This window comes from Oncorhynchus gorbuscha, linkage group LG08 (genome assembly GCF_021184085.1).
Source record: "Oncorhynchus gorbuscha isolate QuinsamMale2020 ecotype Even-year linkage group LG08, OgorEven_v1.0, whole genome shotgun sequence".
In the NCBI taxonomy this organism is placed as follows: domain Eukaryota; kingdom Metazoa; phylum Chordata; class Actinopteri; order Salmoniformes; family Salmonidae; genus Oncorhynchus; species Oncorhynchus gorbuscha.
In genome coordinates, this window is record NC_060180.1 from 76,161,083 (window position 1) to 76,183,894 (window position 22,812).

Sequence of the window (22,812 nt, forward strand, 5' to 3'; positions counted from 1 at the left end):
TCTTTAATCTCTATAAGGCATCTACATCCCAGTGATGCTGTCTCTATAATCTCTTTAAGGCAGACATCTACATCCCAGTGATGCTGTCTCTAAGGCAGACATCTACATCCCAGTGATGCTGCCTCTATAATCTCTTTAAGGCAGACATCTACATCCCAGTGATGCTGTCTCTATAATCTCTTTAAGGCAGACATCTGCATCCCAGTGATGCTGTCTCTTTAAGGCAGACATCTACATCCCAGTGATGCTGTCTCTTTAATCCCTTTAAGGCAGACATCTACATCTCAGTGATGCTGTCTCTAAGGCAGACATCTACATCCCAGTGATGCTGTCTCTAAGGCAGACATCTACATCCCAGTGATGCTGTCTTTTTAATCTCTTTAAGGCAGACATCTACATCTCAGTGATGCTGTCTCTAAGGCAGACATCTACAACCCAGTAATGCTGTCTCTAAGGCAGACATCTACATCCCAGTGATGCTGTCTCTAAGGCAGACATCTACATCCCAGTGATGCTGTCTCTTTAATCTCTTTAAGGCAGACATCTACATCCCAGTGATGCTGTCTCTAAGGCAGACATCTACATCCCAGTGATGCTGTCTCTAAGGCAGACATCTACATCCCAGTGATGCTGTCTCTTTAATCTCTTTAAGGCAGACATCTACATCCCAGTGATGCTGTCTCTAAGGCAGACATCTACATCCCAGTGATGCTGTCTCTAAGGCAGACATCTACATCCCAGTGATGCTGTCTCTTTAATCTCTTTAAGGCAGACATCTACATCCCAGTGATGCTGACTCTATAATCTCTTTATGGCAGACATCTACATCCCAGTGATGCTGTCTCTATAATCTCTTTAAGGCAGACATCTGCATCCCAGTGATGCTGTCTCTTTAAGGCAGACATCTACATCCCAGTGATGCTGTCTCTTTAATCCCTTTAAGGCAGACATCTACATCTCAGTGATGCTGTCTCTAAGGCAGACATCTACATCCCAGTGATGCTGTCTCTAAGGCAGACATCTACATCCCAGTGATGCTGTCTCTAAGGCAGACATCTACATCCCAGTGATGCTGCCTCTATAATCTCTAAGGCAGACATCTGCATCCCAGTGATGCTGTCTCTTTAAGGCAGACATCTTGAGTAAGTTACTTGAGCAACGTGACACTTTATCTCGGCCCATTTGACATTCCAGGATGCCTTGTTGTTGCTCTGTGTGTGTGTGTGTGTGTGTGTGTGTGTGTGTGTGTGTGTGTGTGTGTGTGTGTGTGTGTGTGTGTGTGTGTGTGTGTGTGTGTGTGTGTGTGTGTGTGTGTGTGTGTGTGTGTGTGTGTGTGTGTGTGTGTGTGTGTGTGTGTGTGTGCGTCTGGATTAGAGTTACCTGAGCAACGTGACACTTCATCTCTGCCCATTTGACCTCCCAGGAAGCCTTGTCATTGGCATAGTTCTGCTGCAGCTGGCACCTCCTGTTCTCCTCCTCCCTCAACTCTGACCTGAACTCCTCTAACAGGGAGCGCACCGCATGGAGCACCCTACGGTTCTCCCCCACCTGGAGAGGAGGAGCGGGGGAGGAGGAGGTGAGGAAGGGGGTCGAGGAGGAGGAGGAGGGGAGGTGAGGGAGAGGTAGCGAGGTGAGGAGGTGAAAGAGAGAGAATGAAACTGGATTTATTCAAGATATCAGTGTCCTTTCTATTTACCTAATAATGTCAGCTGTTTCAAACACAAGTCGTGCTTTTCATTTCCAAGTTCATCTACACAAACTATAACTCTACACCACATACTAAACTCAGCAAAAAATGAAACGTCCCTTTTTCAGGACCCTGTCTTTCAAAGATAATTCATAAAAATCCAAATAACTTCACAGATCTTCATTGTTAAGGGTTTAAACACTGTTTCCCAAGTTCAATGAACCATAAACAATTAATGAACATGCACCTGTGGAACGGTCGTTAAGACACTAACAGCTTACAGACGGTAGGCAATTAAGGTCACAGTTATGAAAACCTAGGACACTAAAGAGGCCTTTCTACTGACTCTGAAAAACAACAAAAGAAAGACGCCCGGGGTCCCTGCTCATCTGCATCAACGTGCCTTAGGCATGCTGCAAGGAGGCATGAGGACTGCAGATGTGACCAGGGCAATAAATTGCAATGTCCTTACTGTGAGACGCCTAAGACAGCGCTACAGGACGGACAGCTGATCATCCTCGCAGTAGCAGACCACGTGCAACAACACCTGCACAGGATCGGTACATTCGAACACCACACCTGTGGGACAGGTACAGGATGGCAACAACAACTGCCAGGGTTACACCAGGAACGCACAATCCCTCCATCAGTGCTCAGACTGTCTGCAATAGGCTGAGAGAGGCTGGACTGAGGGCTTGTAGGCCTGTCGTAAGGCAGGTCCTCACCAGACATCACAATCCCTCCATCAGTGCTCAGAATGTCCGTAAACAGGCTGAGAGAGGCTGGACTGAGGGCTTGTAGGCCTGTCGTAAGGCAGGTCCTCACCAGACATCACAATCCCTCCATCAGTGCTCAAAATGTCCGTAAACAGGCTGAGAGAGGCTGGACTGAGGGCTTGTAAGCCTGTTGTAAGGCAGGTCCTCACCAGACATCACAATCCCTCCATCAGTGCTCAAAATGTCCGTAAACAGGCTGAGAGAGGCTGGACTGAGGGCTTGTAGGCCTGTTGTAAGGCAGGTCCTCACCAGACATCATCGAAAACAACGTCGCCTATGGGCACAAACCCACCGTCGCTGGACCAGACAGGACTGGCAAAAAGTGCTCTTCATTGACGAGTCACGGTTTTGTTTCACCAGGGGTGAGGGTCGGATTCGGTTTTATCGTTGAAGGAATGAGTGTTAGACAGAGGCCTGTACTCTGGTCCGTCATGGTCTGGGGTGGTGTGTCACAGTATCATCGGACTGAGCTTGTTGTCATTGCAGGCAATCTCAACGCTGTGCGTTACAGGGAAGACATCCTCCTCCCTCATGTGGTACCCTTCCTGCAGGCTCATCCTGACATGACCCTCAGCATGACAATGCCACCAGCCATACTGCTTGTTCTGTGTGTGATTTCCTGCAAGACAGGAATGTCAGTGTTCTGCCGTGGCCAGCGAAGAGCCCGGATCTCAATCCCATTGAGCACGTCTGGGCCCTGTTGGATCAGCGGGTGAGGGCTAGGGCCATTCCCCCCAGAAATGTCCGGGAACTTGCAGGTGCCTTGGTGGAAGAGTGGGGTAACATCTCACAGCAAGAACTGGCAAATCTGATGCAGTCCATGAGGAGGAGATGCACTGCAGTACTTAATGCAGCTGGTGGCCACACCAGATACTGACTGTTACTTTTGATTTTGACCCTCCCTTTGTTCAGGGACACATTATTCCATTTCTGTTAGTCACATGTCTGTGGAACTTGTTCAGTTTATGTCTCAGTTGTATATAACAAAACACTGATACACTGATAGACAAGGATCACACACATTAAAAGTACAACCATATACAAACAATACCACAACACAACAAAATAACGTGTGTTTGTGTGTCCCCCTCACAGTCCCGCCGTTCCATGAGATGTTGTTGTTTTTTTAAAGGTCATTTTTCTGTTTGCTTGAGCAAATCGGAGATGAAAGGGAGATTCATGCCTCTGTATAATAGCGTGAGTTGCCGTGAATTCATTTTGGACCTTTGGGGAACTTGTGAAGAGACCTCTGGTGGCATGTCTTGTTATGTTGTATGGATGTATGAACTATATTGATTAAGCAGATCGGGAATTTTAAATCACAGTAATATTTCTTATAAAAACTAGAAGAGATGGCCTCCCGGGTGGCGCAGTGGTTAAGGGCGCTGTACTGCAGCGCCAGCTGTGCCATCAGAGTCCCTGGGTTCGCGCCCAGGCTCTGTCGTAACCGGCCGCGACCGGGAGACGACGCACAATTGGCCTAGCGTCGCCCGGGTTAGGGAGGGCTTGGTCGGTAGGGGTGTCCTTGTCTCATCGCGCACCAGCGACGCCTGTGGCGGGCTGGGCGCAGTGCGCGCTAACCAAGGTTGCCAGGTGCACGGTGTTTATTCCGGCTGGCTTCCGGGTTGGATGGCACTGTGTTAAAGAAGCAGTGCGGCTTGGCTTGGTTGGGTTGTGTATCGGAGGACGCATGACTTTCAACCTTCGTCTCTCCCGAGCCCGTAAGGGAGTTGTAGCAATGAGACAAGATAGTAGATACTAAACAATTGGATACCACGAAATTGGGGGGAAAAAGGGGTAAAACAAAAAAATATAAAAAATAAATAAAAAAACTAGAAGAGAAGCAATTGATCTCTCGTCAACCAGGAAAGACTGGCATGCAAGTCAGTTCTGTGTGTGTCGTTAAAAGGCGAGGTGTGCTGCTCTGCTCTGAGCCAGCTGCAGCGTTGTTACATTACTGCACCTGACCATATTACCAGACAGTAATCAAGATGGGTCAAGGCCAGAGTCTGAACAACTAGTACAGATGATCTTTGTGTCAAAAAACGCAGAACATATTTTAAAAACAGACTCTCCTCTTCACAACAACTTTGCCAATATGACTTGATTCATGATAATTGACCCTAGTGTTACTCCTAGGAATTCAACTTCCACAACTCCAGTTGAGGTTTAGATCTTAGAGAGTCAGTTTTGAACCAAATACAATGTTTTTAGTTTTAGATGTATTGAAGACCAGCTTATTATGAATCATATCAGTTATTATTGGTCACATGTACATATTTATCAGATGTTATTGGTCCATACACATATTTAACAGATGTTATCGCGGGTTGTAATTGTCGTGTTCTGACCTTAGTTCTTTTGTTATGTCTTTGTTTTGGTATGGTCAGGGCGTGAGTTGGGGTGGGCAGTCGATGTGCTTTTTGGTATGGTCAGGGCGTGAGTTGGGGTGGGCAGTCTATGTGCTTTTTGGTATGGTCAGGGCGTGAGTTGGGGTGGGCAGTCTATGTGCTTTTTGGTATGGTCAGGGCGTGAGTTGGGGTGGGCAGTCTATGTGCTTTTTGGTATGGTCAGGGCGTGAGTTGGGTGGGCAGTCTATGTTCTTTTTTCTATAATTTGGCATTTCTGTGTTCGGCCTGGTATGGTTCTCAATCAGAGGCAGCTGTCAATCGTTGTCCCTGATTGAGAACCATATTTAGGTAGCCTGGTTGTCCCTGATTGAGAACCATATTTAGGTAGCCTGGTTGTCCCTGATTGAGAACCATATTTAGGTAGCCTGGTTTCACCTTTAAAGTTGTGGGTGATTCTTTTCTGTAGTGTGTGTTCACCATACAGAACTGTTGCGTTTATCGATTTTGTTTGAGTATTCGTTTTCATTAAAAGGCATAATGAATACTTACCACGTTGCACCATGGTCCTCCTCTCTTTCTCCCAACGACAAACGTTACAGGAGTGAAATGCTTGTTCCTAGCTCCAACAGTGCAGTAATGTCTAACAACATGTACCAGGTTATACTGTGGTGTGTTGTAGGACATGTACCAGGTTATACTGTGGTGCGTTGTAGGTCATGTACCAGGTTATACTGTGGTGTGTTGTAGGACATGTACCAGGTTATACTGTGGTGTGTTATAGGTCATGTACCAGGTTATACTGTGGTGTGTTGTAGGACATGTACCAGGTTATACTGTGGTGTGTTATAGGTCATGTACCAGGTTATACTGTGGTGTGTTGTAGGACATGTACCAGGTTATACTGTGGTGTGTTATAGGACATGTACCAGGTTATACTGTGGTGTGTTATAGTCAAAAACTAACAGGGTAGCCTAGTGGTTAGAGTGTAGAGGTGGCAGGGTAGCCTAGTGGTTAGAGTGTAGAGGTGGCAGGGTAGCCTAGTGGTTAGAGTGTAGAGGTGGCAGGGTAGACTAGTGGTTAGAGTGTAGAGGTGGCAGGGTAGCCTAGTGGTTAGAGTGTAGAGGTGGCAGGGTAGCCTAGTGGTTAGAGTGTAGAGGTGGCAGGGTAGCCTAGTGGTTAGAGTGTAGAGGCGGCAGGGTAGCCTAGTGGTTAGAGTGTAGAGGTGGCAGGGTAGCCTAGTGGTTAGAGTGTAGAGGTGGCAGGGTAGCCTAGTGGTTAGAGTGTAGAGGTGGCAGGGTAGCCTAGTGGTTAGAGTGTAGAGGAGGCAGGGTAGCCTAGTGGTTAGAGTGTAGAGGAGGCAGGGTAGCCTAGTGGTTAGAGTGTAGAGGTGGCAGGGTAGCCTAGTGGTTAGAGTGTAGAGGTGGCAGGGTAGCCTAGTGGTTAGAGTGTAGAGGTGGCAGGGTAGCCTAGTGGTTAGAGTGTAGAGGTGGCAGGGTAGCCTAGTGGTTAGAGTGTAGAGGTGGCAGGGTAGCCTAGTGGTTAGAGTGTAGAGGTGGCAGGGTAGCCTAGTGGTTAGAGTGTAGAGGTGGCAGGGTAGCCTAGTGGTTAGAGTGTAGAGGTGGCAGGGTAGCCTAGTGGTTAGAGTGTAGAGGTGGCAGGGTAGCCTAGTGGTTAGAGTGTAGAGGTGGCAGGGTAGCCTAGTGGTTAGAGTGTAGAGGTGGCAGGGTAGCCTAGTGGTTAGAGTGTAGAGGTGGCAGGGTAGCCTAGTGGTTAGAGTGTAGAGGTGGCAGGGTAGCCTAGTGGTTAGAGCGTTGGACTAGTCAGGAAAGGTCAAAAACTAACAGGGTAGCAAGGTAGCCTAGTGGTTAGAGTGTAGAGGTGGCAGGGTAACCTAGTGGTTAGAGTGTAGAGGTGGCAGGGTAGCCTAGTGGTTAGAGTGTTGGACTAGTCTCGAAAGGTCAAAAACTAACAGGGTAGCAGGGTAGCCTAGTGGTTAGAGCGTTGGAGTAACCGAAAGGTCAAAAATGAAGAGGGTAGGCAGGGTAGCCTAGTGGTTAGAGTGTAGAGGTGGCAGGGTAGCCTAGTGGTTAGAGTGTAGAGGTGGCAGGGTAGCCTAGTGGTTAGAGCGTTGGACTAGTAACCGAAGGTCAAAAAACAAAGAGAGGTAGCAGGGTAGCCTAGTGGTTAGAGTGTAGAGGTGGCAGGGTAGACTAGTGGTTAGAGTGTAGAGGTGGCAGGGTAGCCTAGTGGTTAGAGTGTAGAGGTGGCAGGGTAGCCTAGTGGGTAGAGTGTAGAGGTGGCAGGGTAGCCTAGTGGTTAGAGTGTAGAGGTGGCAGGGTAGCCTAGTGGTTAGAGTGTAGAGGTGGCAGGGTAGCCTAGTGGTTAGAGTGTAGAGGTGGCAGGGTAGCCTAGTGGTTAGAGTGTAGAGGTGGCAGGGTAGCCTAGTGGTTAGGTTAGAGTGTAGAGGTGGCAGGGTAGCCTAGTGGTTAGAGTGTAGAGGTGGCAGGGTAGCCTAGTGGTTAGAGTGTAGAGGTGGCAGGGTAGCCTAGTGGTTAGAGTGTAGAGGTGGCAGGGTAGCCTAGTGGTTAGAGTGTAGAGGTGGCAGGGTAGCCTAGTGGTTAGAGTGTAGAGGTGGCAGGGTAGCCTAGTGGTTAGAGTGTAGAGGTGGCAGGGTAGCCTAGTGGTTAGAGTGTAGAGGTGGCAGGGTAGCCTAGTGGTTAGAGTGTAGAGGTGGCAGGGTAGCCTAGTGGTTAGAGTGTAGAGGAGGCAGGGTAGCCTAGTGGTTCGAGCGTGGACTTCACCGAAAGGTCAAAAACTAACAGGGTAGCAAGGTAGCCTAGTGGTTAGAGTGTAGAGGTGGCAGGGTAACCTAGTGGTTAGAGTGTAGAGGTGGCAGGGTAGCCTAGTGGTTAGAGTGTTGGACTAGTCTCCGAGGTCAAAAACTAACAGGGTAGCAGGGTAGCCTAGTGGTTAGAGCGTTGGACTAGTAACCGAAAGGTCAAAAATGAAGAGGGTAGGGGTAGCCTAGTGGTTAGAGTGTAGAGGTGGCAGGGTAGCCTAGTGGTTAGAGTGTAGAGGTGGCAGGGTAGCCTAGTGGTTAGAGCGTTGGACTAGAACCGGGTCAAAAACAAAGAGGGTAGCAGGGTAGCCTAGTGGTTAGAGTGTAGAGGTGGCAGGGTAGACTAGTGGTTAGAGTGTAGAGGTGGCAGGGTAGCCTAGTGGTTAGAGTGTAGAGGTGGCAGGGTAGCCTAGTGGGTAGAGTGTAGAGGTGGCAGGGTAGCCTAGTGGTTAGAGTGTAGAGGTGGCAGGGTAGCCTAGTGGTTAGAGTGTAGAGGTGGCAGGGTAGCCTAGTGGTTAGAGTGTAGAGGTGGCAGGGTAGCCTAGTGGTTAGAGTGTAGAGGAGGCAGGGTAGCCTAGTGGTTAGAGTGTAGAGGAGGCAGGGTAGCCTAGTGGTTAGAGTGTAGAGGTGGCAGGGTAGCCTAGTGGTTAGAGTGTAGAGGTGGCAGGGTAGCCTAGTGGTTAGAGTGTAGAGGTGGCAGGGTAGCCTAGTGGTTAGAGTGTAGAGGTGGCAGGGTAGCCTAGTGGTTAGAGTGTAGAGGTGGCAGGGTAGCCTAGTGGTTAGAGTGTAGAGGTGGCAGGGTAGCCTAGTGGTTAGAGTGTAGAGGTGGCAGGGTAGCCTAGTGGTTAGAGTGTAGAGGTGGCAGGGTAGCCTAGTGGTTAGAGTGTAGAGGTGGCAGGGTAGCCTAGTGGTTAGAGTGTAGAGGAGGCAGGGTAGCCTAACAGAGGTAGAGGTGGCAGGGTAGCCTAGTGGTTAGAGTGTAGAGGTGGCAGGGTAACCTAGTGGTTAGAGTGTAGAGGTGGCAGGGTAGCCTAGTGGTTAGAGTGTTGGACTAGTCTCCGAAAGGTCAAAAACTAACAGGGTAGCAGGGTAGCCTAGTGGTTAGAGCGTTGGACTAGTAACCGAAAGGTCAAAAATGAAGAGGGTAGCAGGGTAGCCTAGTGGTTAGAGTGTAGAGGTGGCAGGGTAGCCTAGTGGTTAGAGTGTAGAGGTGGCAGCGTAGCCTAGTGGTTAGAGCGTTGGACTAGTAACCGAAAGGTCAAAAACAAAGAGGGTAGCAGGGTAGCCTAGTGGTTAGAGTGTAGAGGTGGCAGGGTAGACTAGTGGTTAGAGTGTAGAGGTGGCAGGGTAGCCTAGTGGTTAGAGTGTAGAGGTGGCAGGGTAGCCTAGTGGGTAGAGTGTAGAGGAGGCAGGGTAGCCTAGTGGTTAGAGTGTAGAGGAGGCAGGGTAGCCTAGTGGTTAGAGTGTAAAGGTGGCAGGGTAGCCTAGTGGTTAGAGTGTAGAGGTGGCAGGGTAGCCTAGTGGTTAAAGTGTAGAGGTGGCAGGGTAGACTAGTGGTTAGAGTGTAGAGGTGGCAGGGTAGCCTAGTGGTTAGAGTGTAGAGGTGGCAGGGTAGCCTAGTGGGTAGAGTGTAGAGGTGGCAGGGTAGCCTAGTGGTTAGAGTGTAGAGGTGGCAGGGTAGCCTAGTGGTTAGAGTGTAGAGGTGGCAGGGTAGCCTAGTGGTTAGAGTGTAGAGGTGGCAGGGTAACCTAGTGGTTAGAGTGTAGGGGCGGCAGGGTAGCCTAGTGGTTAGAGTGTAGAGGTGGCAGGGTAGCCTAGTGGTTAGAGTGTAGAGGTGGCAGGGTAGCCTAGTGGTTAGAGTGTAGAGGAGGCAGGTAGCCTAGTGGTTCGAGCGTTGGACTAGTCACCGAAAGGTCAAAAACTAACAGGGTAGCAAGGTAGCCTAGTGGTTAGAGTGTAGAGGTGGCAGGGTAACCTAGTGGTTAGAGTGTAGAGGTGGCAGGGTAGCCTAGTGGTTAGAGTGTTGGACTAGTCTCCGAAAGGTCAAAAACTAACAGGGTAGCAGGGTAGCCTAGTGGTTAGAGCGTTGGACTAGTAACCGAAAGGTCAAAAACGAAGAGGGTAGCAGGGTAGCCTAGTGGTTAGAGTGTAGAGGTGGCAGGGTAGCCTAGTGGTTAGAGTGTAGAGGTGGCAGCGTAGCCTAGTGGTTAGAGCGTTGGACTAGTAACCGAAAGGTCAAAAACAAAGAGGGTAGCAGGGTAGCCTAGTGGTTAGAGTGTAGAGGTGGCAGGGTAGACTAGTGGTTAGAGTGTAGAGGTGGCAGGGTAGCCTAGTGGTTAGAGTGTAGAGGTGGCAGGGTAGCCTAGTGGGTAGAGTGTAGAGGTGGCAGGGTAGCCTAGTGGTTAGAGTGTAGAGGTGGCAGGGTAGCCTAGTGGTTAGAGTGTAGAGGTGGCAGGGTAGCCTAGTGGTTAGAGTGTAGAGGTGGCAGGGTAGCCTAGTGGTTAGAGTGTAGAGGAGGCAGGGTAGCCTAGTGGTTAGAGTGTAGAGGAGGCAGGGTAGCCTAGTGGTTAGAGTGTAGAGGTGGCAGGGTAGCCTAGTGGTTAGAGTGTAGAGGTGGCAGGGTAGCCTAGTGGTTAGAGTGTAGAGGTGGCAGGGTAGCCTAGTGGTTAGAGTGTAGAGGAGGCAGGGTAGCCTAGTGGTTAGAGTGTAGAGGTGGCAGGGTAGCCTAGTGGTTAGAGTGTAGAGGTGGCAGGGTAGCCTAGTGGTTAGAGTGTAGAGGTGGCAGGGTAGCCTAGTGGTTAGAGTGTAGAGGTGGCAGGGTAGCCTAGTGGTTAGAGTGTAGAGGTGGCAGGGTAGCCTAGTGGTTAGAGTGTAGAGGAGGCAGGGTAGCCTAGTGGTTAGAGTGTAGAGGTGGCAGGGTAGCCTAGTGGTTAGAGTGTAGAGGTGGCAGGGTAGCCTAGTGGTTAGAGTGTAGAGGTGGCAGGGTAGCCTAGTGGTTAGAGTGTAGAGGTGGCAGGGTAGCCTAGTGGTTAGAGGTAGAGGAGGCAGGGTAGCCTAGTGGTTAGAGTGTAGAGGAGGCAGGGTAGCCTAGTGGTTAGAGTGTAAAGGTGGCAGGGTAGCCTAGTGGTTAGAGTGTAGAGGTGGCAGGGTAGCCTAGTGGTTAAAGTGTAGAGGTGGCAGGGTAGACTAGTGGTTAGAGTGTAGAGGTGGCAGGGTAGCCTAGTGGTTAGAGTGTAGAGGTGGCAGGGTAGCCTAGTGGGTAGAGTGTAGAGGTGGCAGGGTAGCCTAGTGGTTAGAGTGTAGAGGTGGCAGGGTAGCCTAGTGGTTAGAGTGTAGAGGTGGCAGGGTAGCCTAGTGGTTAGAGTGTAGAGGTGGCAGGGTAACCTAGTGGTTAGAGTGTAGGGGCGGCAGGGTAGCCTAGTGGTTAGAGTGTAGAGGTGGCAGGGTAGCCTAGTGGTTAGAGTGTAGAGGTGGCAGGGTAGCCTAGTGGTTAGAGTGTAGAGGAGGCAGGTAGCCTAGTGGTTCGAGCGTTGGACTAGTCACCGAAAGGTCAAAAACTAACAGGGTAGCAAGGTAGCCTAGTGGTTAGAGTGTAGAGGTGGCAGGGTAACCTAGTGGTTAGAGTGTAGAGGTGGCAGGGTAGCCTAGTGGTTAGAGTGTTGGACTAGTCTCCTAAAGGTCAAAAACTAACAGGGTAGCAGGGTAGCCTAGTGGTTAGAGCGTTGGACTAGTAACCGAAAGGTCAAAAATGAAGAGGGTAGCAGGGTAGCCTAGTGGTTAGAGTGTAGAGGTGGCAGGGTAGCCTAGTGGTTAGAGTGTAGAGGTGGCAGCGTAGCCTAGTGGTTAGAGCGTTGGACTAGTAACCGAAAGGTCAAAAACAAAGAGGGTAGCAGGGTAGCCTAGTGGTTAGAGTGTAGAGGTGGCAGGGTAGACTAGTGGTTAGAGTGTAGAGGTGGCAGGGTAGCCTAGTGGTTAGAGTGTAGAGGTGGCAGGGTAGCCTAGTGGGTAGAGTGTAGAGGTGGCAGGGTAGCCTAGTGGTTAGAGTGTAGAGGTGGCAGGGTAGCCTAGTGGTTAGAGTGTAGAGGTGGCAGGGTAGCCTAGTGGTTAGAGTGTAGAGGTGGCAGGGTAGCCTAGTGGTTAGAGTGTAGAGGTGGCAGGGTAGCCTAGTGGTTAGAGTGTAGAGGTGGCAGGGTAGCCTAGTGGTTAGAGTGTAGAGGTGGCAGGGTAGCCTAGTGGTTAGAGTGTAGAGGTGGCAGGGTAGCCTAGTGGTTAGAGTGTAGAGGTGGCAGGGTAGCCTAGTGGTTAGAGTGTAGAGGAGGCAGGGTAGCCTAGTGGTTAGAGTGTAGAGGTGGCAGGGTAGCCTAGTGGTTAGAGTGTAGAGGAGGCTGGGTAGCCTAGTGGTTAGAGTGTAGAGGTGGCAGGGTAGCCTAGTGGTTAGAGTGTAGAGGTGGCAGGGTAGCCTAGTGGTTAGAGTGTAGAGGTGGCAGGGTAGCCTAGTGGTTAGAGTGTAGAGGTGGCAGGGTAGCCTAGTGGTTAGAGTGTAGAGGAGGCAGGGTAGCCTAGTGGTTAGAGTGTAGAGGAGGCAGGGTAGCCTAGTGGTTAGAGTGTAGAGGTGGCAGGGTAGCCTAGTGGTTAGAGTGTAGAGGTGGCAGGGTAGCCTAGTGGTTAGAGTGTAGAGGTGGCAGGGTAGCCTAGTGGTTAGAGTGTAGAGGAGGCAGGGTAGCCTAGTGGTTAGAGTGTAGAGGTGGCAGGGTAGCCTAGTGGTTAGAGTGTAGAGGTGGCAGGGTAGCCTAGTGGTTAGAGTGTAGAGGTGGCAGGCTAGCCTAGTGGTTAGAGTGTAGAGGTGGCAGGGTAGCCTAGTGGTTAGAGTGTAGAGGTGGCAGGGTAGCCTAGTGGTTAGAGTGTAGAGGAGGCAGGGTAGCCTAGTGGTTAGAGTGTAGAGGTGGCAGGGTAGCCTAGTGGTTAGAGTGTAGAGGTGGCAGGGTAGCCTAGTGGTTAGAGTGTAGAGGTGGCAGGGTAGCCTAGTGGTTAGAGTGTAGAGGTGGCAGGGTAGCCTAGTGGTTAGAGTGTAGAGGAGGCAGGGTAGCCTAGTGGTTAGAGTGTAGAGGAGGCAGGGTAGCCTAGTGGTTAGAGTGTAAAGGTGGCAGGGTAGCCTAGTGGTTAGAGTGTAGAGGTGGCAGGGTAGCCTAGTGGTTAAAGTGTAGAGGTGGCAGGGTAGACTAGTGGTTAGAGTGTAGAGGTGGCAGGGTAGCCTAGTGGTTAGAGTGTAGAGGTGGCAGGGTAGCCTAGTGGGTAGAGTGTAGAGGTGGCAGGGTAGCCTAGTGGTTAGAGTGTAGAGGTGGCAGGGTAGCCTAGTGGTTAGAGTGTAGAGGAGGCAGGTAGCCTAGTGGTTAGAGCGTTGGACTAGTCACCGAAAGGTCAAAAACTAACAGGGTAGCAAGGTAGCCTAGTGGTTAGAGTGTAGAGGTGGCAGGGTAACCTAGTGGTTAGAGTGTAGAGGTGGCAGGGTAGCCTAGTGGTTAGAGTGTTGGACTAGTCTCCGAAAGGTCAAAAACTAACAGGGTAGCAGGGTAGCCTAGTGGTTAGAGCGTTGGACTAGTAACCGAAAGGTCAAAAACGAAGAGGGTAGCAGGGTAGCCTAGTGGTTAGAGTGTAGAGGTGGCAGGGTAGCCTAGTGGTTAGAGTGTAGAGGTGGCAGCGTAGCCTAGTGGTTAGAGCGTTGGACTAGTAACCGAAAGGTCAAAAACAAAGAGGGTAGCAGGGTAGCCTAGTGGTTAGAGTGTAGAGGTGGCAGGGTAGACTAGTGGTTAGAGTGTAGAGGTGGCAGGGTAGCCTAGTGGTTAGAGTGTAGAGGTGGCAGGGTAGCCTAGTGGGTAGAGTGTAGAGGTGGCAGGGTAGCCTAGTGGTTAGAGTGTAGAGGTGGCAGGGTAGCCTAGTGGTTAGAGTGTAGAGGTGGCAGGGTAGCCTAGTGGTTAGAGTGTAGAGGTGGCAGGGTAGCCTAGTGGTTAAAGTGTAGAGATGGCAGGGTAGACTAGTGGTTAGAGTGTAGAGGTGGCAGGGTAGCCTAGTGGTTAGAGTGTAGAGGTGGCAGGGTAGCCTAGTGGTTAGAGTGTAGAGGTGGCAGGGTAGCCTAGTGGTTAGAGTGTAGAGGTGGCAGGGTAGCCTAGTGGTTAGAGTGTAGAGGTGGCAGGGTAGCCTAGTGGTTAGAGTGTAGAGGTGGCAGGGTAACCTAGTGGTTAGAGTGTAGGGGCGGCAGGGTAGCCTAGTGGTTAGAGTGTAGAGGTGGCAGGGTAGCCTAGTGGTTAGAGTGTAGAGGTGGCAGGGTAGCCTAGTGGTTAGAGTGTAGAGGAGGCAGGTAGCCTAGTGGTTCGAGCGTTGGACTAGTCACCGAAAGGTCAAAAACTAACAGGGTAGCAAGGTAGCCTAGTGGTTAGAGTGTAGAGGTGGCAGGGTAACCTAGTGGTTAGAGTGTAGAGGTGGCAGGGTAGCCTAGTGGTTAGAGTGTTGGACTAGTCTCCGAAAGGTCAAAAACTAACAGGGTAGCAGGGTAGCCTAGTGGTTAGAGCGTTGGACTAGTAACCGAAAGGTCAAAAACGAAGAGGGTAGCAGGGTAGCCTAGTGGTTAGAGTGTAGAGGTGGGGTAGCCTAGTGGTTAGGTGTAGAGGGGTAGCCTAGTGGTTAGAGTGTAGAGGTGGCAGGGTAGCCTAGTGGTTAGAGCGTAGAGGCGGCAGGGTAGCCTAGTGGTTAGAGTGTAGAGGCGGCAGGGTAGCCTAGTGGTTAGAGTGTTGGACTAGTCACCGAAAGGTCAAAAACTAACAGGGTAGCAGGGTAGCCTAGTGGTTAGAGCGTTGGACTAGTAACCGAAAGGTCAAAAATGAAGAGGGTAGCAGGGTAGCCTAGTGGTTAGAGTGTAGAGGTGGCAGGGTAGCCTAGTGGTTAGAGTGTAGAGGTGGCAGCGTAGCCTAGTGGTTAGAGCGTTGGACTAGTAATCGAAAGGTCAAAAACGAAGAGGGTAGCAGGGTAGCCTGGTGGTTAGAGTGTAGAGGTGGCAGGGTAGCCTAGTGGTTAGAGCGTAGAGGCGGCAGGGTAGCCTAGTGGTTAGAGCGTAGAGGGGGCAGGGTAGCCTAGTGGTTAGAGCGTAGAGGAGGCAGGGTAGCCTAGTGGTTAGAGCGTAGAGGCGGCAGGGTAGCCTAGTGGTTAGAGTGTAGAGGCGGCAGGGTAGTCTAGTGGTTAGAGCGTAGAGGCGGCAGGGTAGCCTAGTGGTTAGAGTGTAGAGGCGTCAGGGTAGCCTAGTGGTTAGAGTGTAGAGGCGGCAGGGTAGCCTAGTGGTTAGAGGAGGCAGGTAGCCTAGTGGTTAGAGTGTAGAGGTGGCAGGTAGCCTAGTGGTTAGAGGAGGCAGGTAGCCTAGTGGTTAGAGGAGGCAGGTAGCCTAGTGGTTAGAGTGTAGAGGAAGCAGGGTAGCCTAGTGGTTAGAGGAGGCAGGTAGCCTAGTGGTTAGAGGAGGCAGGTAGCCTAGTGGTTAGAGGAGGCAGGTAGCCTAGTGGTTAGAGGAGGCAGGTAGCCTAGTGGTTAGAGGAGACAGGTAGCCTAGTGGTTAGAGGAGGCAGGGTAGCCTAGTGGTTAGAGGAGGCAGGGTAGCCTAGTGGTTAGAGGAGGCAGGTAGCCTAGTGGTTAGAGTGTAGAGGTGGCAGGTAGCCTAGTGGTTAGAGGTGGCAGGTAGCCTAGTGGTTAGAGGGTAGAGGCGGCAGGTAGCCTAGTGGTTAGAGTGTAGAGGTGGCAGGGTAGCCTAGTGGTTAGAGGGTAGCAGGGTAGCCTAGTGGTTAGAGGGTAGAGGAGGCAGGTAGCCTAGTGGTTAGAGGAGGCAGGTAGCCTAGTGGTTAGAGTGTAGAGGTGGCAGGTAGCCTAGTGGTTAGAGGAGGCAGGTAGCCTAGTGGTTAGAGTGTAGAGGAGGCAGGGTAGCCTAGTGGTTAGAGGAGGCAGGGTAGCCTAGTGGTTAGAGGGTAGAGGCGGCAGGTAGCCTAGTGGTTAGAGTGTAGAGGTGGCAGGGTAGCCTAGTGGTTAGAGTGTAGAGGTGGCAGGGTAGCCTAGTGGTTAGAGGGTAGCAGGGTAGCCTAGTGGTTAGAGGGTAGCAGGGTAGAGGAGGCAGGTAGCCTAGTGGTTAGAGGAGGCAGGGTAGCCTAGTGGTTAGAGGAGGCAGGTAGCCTAGTGGTTAGAGGAGGCAGGTAGCCTAGTGGTTAGAGTGTAGAGGTGGCAGGTAGCCTAGTGGTTAGAAGAGGCAGGTAGCCTAGTGGTTAGAGTGTAGAGGTGGCAGGTAGCCTAGTGGTTAGAGGAGGCAGGTAGCCTAGTGGTTAGAGGAGGCAGGGTAGCCTAGTGGTTAGAGGGTAGCAGGGTAGAGGAGGCAGGTAGCCTAGTGGTTAGAGTGTAGAGGAGGCAGGGTAGCCTAGTGGTTAGAGGGTAGCAGGGTAGAGGAGGCAGGTAGCCTAGTGGTTAGAGGAGGCAGGTAGCCTAGTGGTTAGAGTGTAGAGGTGGCAGGTAGCCTAGTGGTTAGAGGAGGCAGGTAGCCTAGTGGTTAGAGTGTAGAGGAGGTAGGGGAGCCTAGTGGTTAGAGGGTAGCAGGGTAGAGGAGGCAGGTAGCCTAGTGGTTAGAGGAGGCAGGTAGCCTAGTGGTTAGAGTGTAGAGGAGGTAGGGTAGCCTAGTGGTTAGAGTGTAGAGGAGGCAGGGTAGCCTAGTGGTTAGAGTGTAGAGGAGGCAGGGTAGCCTAGTGGTTAGAGTGTAGAGGAGGCAGGGTAGCCTAGTGGTTAGAGTGTAGAGGAGGCAGGGTAGCCTAGTGGTTAGAGCGTAGGACTAGTCACCGAAAGGTCAAAACATAACAGATGGAAACAGATAGCATCAACGGCTACAGGAATCAAGTTTCTTCTCGGCGAGAGAAACCGCCTCCTGCAAAATGATTGCATGTCTCCTCACTGGCCAACACGCCTTTAGTACCGTAGCTGGGAAGGCAACATTCAGATACTGTGCGCAGAGACAGGAAATAGTATTATTTGGATCGTTGAACTCCACTGTACTTGAACAGACTTTGTACTCATCCAAAGTGCACTTTAACCTTTGAGTGTATCAACAGAGAGGAAATCCGTTGTGCCCTACCTGTGTCTGGTGCTGCAGGCGTTCAGAGGAGGGGAGTTGGGTTGTGGAGTCAGGCTCGGGGCAGTCTATCTGAGGTAGCTGGGTAAACGACCTGTCCCTGTCCTCTCTCTCCGTCTCTCCCTCTCCGTGCTCCAAGATCAGCTCTGGAATACTCTCCATCTTCTCATGGTGGGACAGACAGGACATGGAATAACAAGGTTATTAAACACAACTACAGACACGGAATAACAAGGTTATTATACACAATTACAGACACGGAATAACAAGGTTATTATACACAACTACAGACACGGAATAACAAGGTTATTATACACAACTACAGACACGGAATAACAAGGTTATTAAAAAACACAACTACAGACACGGAATAACAAGGTTATTATACACAACTACAGACACGGAATAACAAGGTTATTAAACAACTACAGACACGGAATAACAAGGTTATTAAACAACAACAGACACGGAATAACCGGGTTATTATACAACTACAGACACGGAATAACCGGGTTATTATACAACTACAGACACGGAATAACCGGGTTATTATACAACTACAGACACGTAATAACGGGGTTATTATACAACTACAGACACGGAATAACCGGGTTATTATACAACTACAGACACGGAATAACCGGGTTATTATACAACTACAGACACAGAATAACCGGGTTATTATACAACTACAGACACGGAATAACAAGGTTAGTATACAACTACCGACATGGAATAACAGGGTTATTATACACAACTACAGACACAGAATAACAAGGTTATTAAACACAACTACAGACACGGAATAACAAAGTTATTAAACACAACTACAGACATGGAATAACAAGGTTATTAAACAACTACAAAGCAGGAAGAGCAGCAGTAAATCAGTGAACTAACCAACCAACCAACAAACTGAGAGTCAGTCAATCAATCACTCAGTTGACCAATCAAACGACGCGATCCTGCGCTGATGATTGATTGAGTGTTTTGAGCTAGATGTCAACCCTCCTCCTGGAGAACTATTGGGAATGCAGGCTTTTGCGCCAGCCCTGTTATACACTGTTTGGTCACCGTGTTCTAACCAAAGGTACTCAGCTCAATCCTCCTAAGTGATCGACTGCCTTTTGGTTTGTTCCTTAGGAGCCCTCCTGAGCAGGCACGTGGACAGATAAGACTCGACCAGGACTGGAGCTCCTGAGCAGGCCGGTGGACAGATAAGACTCGACCAGGACTGGAGCTCCTGAGCAGGCACGTGGACAGATAAGACTCGACCAGGACTGGAGCTCCTGAGCAGGCAGGTGGACAGATAAGACTTGACCAGGACAGGAGCTCCTGAGCAGGCTGGTGGACAGATAAGACTTGACCAGGACTGGAGCTCCTGAGCAGGCACGTGGACAGATAAGACTCAACCAGGACAGGAGCTCTTGAGCAGGCAGGTGGACAGATAAGACTCAACCAGGACAGGAGCTCCTGAGCAGGCACGTGGACAGATAAGACTCGACCAGGACTGGAGCTCCTGAGCAGGCACGTGGACAGATAAGTGAGTCCTCCTATGAATTACTTTTACATTCATTTTGAGTCTCATGAGTGAGTGTGTCGTTGCAGAATAGGCCTGGAAATGTTGAAATAAATAAATGGGTAGTTCCCCTGTCTCTGTCCTCTTCCCCAGCCAGCAGACTAAACTACCTGGGGTTCAGCCTCTACCTCTAGCCAGTCATCTCACCCCTGAGTGTGCGGTCTCCTCCCCTGTCTCTGTCCTCTTCCCCAGCCTCCAGACTAAACTACCTGGGGTTCAGCCTCTACATCTAGTCAGTCATCTCACCTCTGATAGTGTGGTCTCCTCCCCTGTCTCTGTCCTCTGTCCTCTTCCCCAGCCTCCAGACTAAACTACCTGGGGCTCTCTCATGCCGTCCCTGCAGGGGGTGCGTCACCTGAGTGGGTTGATTCACTGTTGTGGTCATCCTGTCTGGGTTGGCGCCCCCCTTGGGTTGTGCCGTAGCGGAGATCTTTGTGGGCAATACTCAGCCTCGTCTCAGGATGGTAAGTTGGTGGTTGAAGATATCCCTCTAGTGGTGTGGGGGCTGTGCTTTGGCAAAGTGGGTGGGGTTATATCCTTCCTGTTTGGCCCTGTCCGGGGGTGTCCTCGGATGGGGCCACAGTGTCTCCTGACCCCTCCTGTCTCAGCCTCCAGTATTTATGCTGCAGTAGTTTGTGTCGGGGGGCTAGGGTCAGTTTGTTATATCTGGAGTACTTCTCCTGTCCTATTCGGTGTCCTGTGTGAATCTAAGTGTGCATTCTCTAATTCTCTCCTTCTTTCTTTCTCTCTCTCGGAGGACCTGAGCCCTAGGACCATGCCCCAGGACTACCTGGCATGATGACTCCTTGCTGTCCCCAGTCCACCTGGCCATGCTGCTGCTCCAGTTTCATCTGACCTGAGCCCTAGGACCATGCCCCAGGACTACCTGACATGATGACTCATTGTTGTCCCCAGTCCACCTGGCCATGCTGCTGCTCCAGTTTCAACTGTTCTGCCTTACTATTATTTGACCATGCTGGTCATTTATGAACATTTGAACATCTTAGCCATGTTCTGTTATAATCTCCACCCGGCACAGCCAGAAGAGGACTGGCCACCCCACATAGCCTGGTTCCTCTCTAGGTTTCTTCCTAGGTTTTGGCCTTTCTAGGGAGTTTTTCCTAGTCACCGTGCTTCTACACCTGCATTGCTTGCTGTTTGGGGTTTTAGGCTGGGTTTCTGTACAGCACTTTGAGATATCAGCTGATGTACGAAGGGCTATATAAATCAATTTGATTTGATTTGATTTGTTTCGGCCTCTAACTCTAGCCGGTCATCTCACCTCTGAGTGTGCGGTCTCCTCCCCTGTCTCTGTCCTCTTCTCCAGCCTCCAGACTAAACTACCTGGGGTTCAGCCTCTACCTCTAGCCAGTCATCTCACCTCTGTGGGTGCGGCCTCTTCCCCTGCCTCTGTCCTCTTCCCCAGCCTCCAGACTAAACCACCTGGGGTTCAGCCTCTACCTCTAGCCAGTCATCTCAACTCTGCGTGTGCGGCCTCTTCCCCTGCCTCTGTCCTCTTCTCCAGCCTCCAGACTAAACTACCTGGGGTTCAGCCTCTACCTCTAGCCAGTCATCTCACCTCTGCGTGTGCGGCCTCTTCCCCTGCCTCTGTCCTCTTCCCCAGCCTCCAGACTAAACTACCTGGGGTTCAGCCTCTACCTCTAGCCAGTCATCTCACCTCTGCGTGTGCGGCCTCCTCCCCTGCCTCTGTCCTCTTCCCCAGCCTCCAGACTAAACTACCTGGGGTTCAGCCTCTACCTCTAGCCAGTCATCTCACCTCTGCGTGTGCGGCCTCCTCCCCTGCCTCTGTCCTCTTCCCCAGCCTCCAGTGCATAAGGATCCAGCGTAGCTTCATATAGAAGATGATGGTGTTGTGTCTGAACAACCGGACCTCCTGCTGCAGTAGGGTTCTTTCCTGGACCCAGGGAGCCTCGTGGGCCTGCAGGCCCGTAAGATCCAGACCTCCCCTGGGCCTCACACCCTGCGGATCCAGCCGTCTCCGCTCCTCATCCTGGTGGGAGATAGGGAGGGAGTGGAGGTAGGGAGGGAGGGAGGGAGGGAGGTAGGGAGGGAGGGAGGTAGGGAGATAGGGAAGGAGTGGAGGTAGGGAGGTAGGGAGGGAGGGAGGTAGGGAGATAGGGAGGGAGTGGAGGTAGGGAGATAGGGAGGGAGTGGAGGTTGGGAGGGAGGGAAGGGGTGATAAGAGGAAGAGAGGAGGAGGGTTGGTGGTGATATGTGGGGTAGGGAGATAGGGAGGGGAACATTTTGTTATTCTCCAGTATTTCCTCATTGTTGTGGGTAGGGAGGTGGAAAGGGAAGGGTGATAAGAGGAAGAGAGGAGGGTTGGTGGTGATATGTGGGGTAGGGAGATAGGGAGATAGGGAGGTAGGGAGATAGGGAGGTAGGGAGGGGAACATGTTGTTATTCTCCAGTATTTCCTCATTGTTGTGGGTAGGGAGGTGGAAAGGGGGGGGGTTAAGGTCAGGAGTTTTCCCCACATGACCCCTAGTTGAAAACTACTGTATATCTAGGTCCCAGAGCTTTTCATCGATCCTGGAGAGTTCCATGACCATGTGACCTAACCAGGAAACATTCTGAGCCCTGAAGAAAGTCTTTAACCAGGCCCCAGAGCCCTGAAGAAAGTCTTTAACCAGGCCCCAGAGCCCTGAAGAAAGTCTTTAACCAGGCCCCAGAGCCCTGAAGAAAGTCTTTAACCAGGCCCCAGAGCCCTGAAGAAAGTCTTTAACCAGGCCCCAGAGCCCTGAAGAAAGTCTTTAACCAGGCCCCAGAGCCCTGAAGAAAGTCTTTAACCAGGCCCCAGAGCCCTGAAGAAAGTAACCAGGGGAGGGAAAGTTTAACCAGGCCCCAGAGCCCTGAAGAAAGTCTTTAACCAGGCCCCAGAGCCCTGAAGAAAGTCTTTAACCAGGCCCCAGAGCCCTGAAGAAAGTCTTTAACCAGGCCCCAGAGCCCTGAAGAAAGTCTTTAACCAGGCCCCAGAGCCCTGAAGAAAGTCTTTAACCAGGCCCCAGAGCCCTGAAGAAAGTCTTTAACCAGGCCCCAGAGCCCTGAAGAAAGTCTTTAACCAGGCCCCAGAGCCCTGAAGAAAGTCTTTAACCAGGCCCCAGAGCCCTGAAGAAAGTCTTTAACCAGGCCCCAGAGCCCTGAAGAAAGTCTTTAACCAGGCCCCAGAGCCCTGAAGAAAGTCTTTAACCAGGCCCCAGAGCCCTGAAGAAAGTCTTTAACCAGGCCCCAGAGCCCTGAAGAAGGGAGTCTTTAACCAGGCCCCAGAGCCCTGAAGAAAGTCTTTAACCAGGCCCCAGAGCCCTGAAGAAAGTCTTTAACCAGGCCCCAGAGCCCTGAAGAAAGTCTTTAACCAGGCCCCAGAGCCCTGAAGAAAGTCTTTAACCAGGCCCCAGAGCCCTGAAGAAAGTCTTTAACCAGGCCCCAGAGCCCTGAAGAAAGTCTTTAACCAGGCCCCAGAGCCCTGAAGAAAGTCTTTAACCAGGCCCCAGAGCCCTGAAGTATGTAGCCTACACTCCATATATATTCATTATTTACAGTATATACACTTCCATACATATTTATTATTTACAGTATATACACTCCCATACATATTTATTATTTACAGTATATACACTCCCATACATATTCATTATTTACAGTATATACACTCCCATACATATTTATTATTTACAGTATATACACTCCCATACATATTCATTATTTACAGTATATACACTCCCATACATATTCATTATTTACAGTATATACACTCCCATACATATTTATTATTTACAGTATATACACTCCCATACATATTCATTATTTACAGTATATACACTCCCATACATATTTATTATTTACAGTATATACACTCCCATACATATTCATTATTTACAATATATACACTCCCATACATATTCATTATTTACAGTATATACACTCCCATACATATTTATTATTTACAGTATATACACTCCCATACATATTTATTATTTACAGTATATACACTTCCATACATATTTATTATTTACAGTATATACACTCCCATATATATTCATTATTTACAGTATATACACTCCCATATATATTCATTATTTACAGTATATACAGTCCCATATATATTCATTATTTACAGTATATACACTCCCATACATATTTACTTACAGTATATACACTCCCATACATATTCATTATTTACAGTATATACACTCCCATATATATTCATTATTTACAGTATATACACTCCCATATATATTCATTATTTACAGTATATACACTCCCATACATATTCATTATTTACAGTATATACACTCCCATACATATTTACTTACAGTATATACACTCCCATACATATATATTATTTAGAGTCTCTAACCCAATAGACTGTAGAGTACAGTACATAACCCTAGTGACGTCTCTAACCCAATAGACTGTA

At 50.1% G+C, this 22,812-nt stretch overlaps 1 protein-coding gene across 1 annotated transcript in view; it reads right to left on the reverse strand.

Annotated features, from left to right (window-relative positions):
* The window catches only part of LOC124040699 (microtubule cross-linking factor 1-like), a 137,003-nt gene that overhangs the window by 30,505 nt on the left and 83,686 nt on the right, over nucleotides 1-22,812 (reverse strand). The window contains exons 9-11 of the mRNA XM_046357774.1: nucleotides 20,152-20,385; nucleotides 16,799-16,957; nucleotides 1,381-1,548 (exon numbers count right to left, since the gene is read on the reverse strand). Coding sequence (XP_046213730.1) covers nucleotides 1,381-1,548; nucleotides 16,799-16,957; nucleotides 20,152-20,385 — 561 coding nt within the window. The remainder of the gene's footprint in view (nucleotides 1-1,380; nucleotides 1,549-16,798; nucleotides 16,958-20,151; nucleotides 20,386-22,812) is intronic.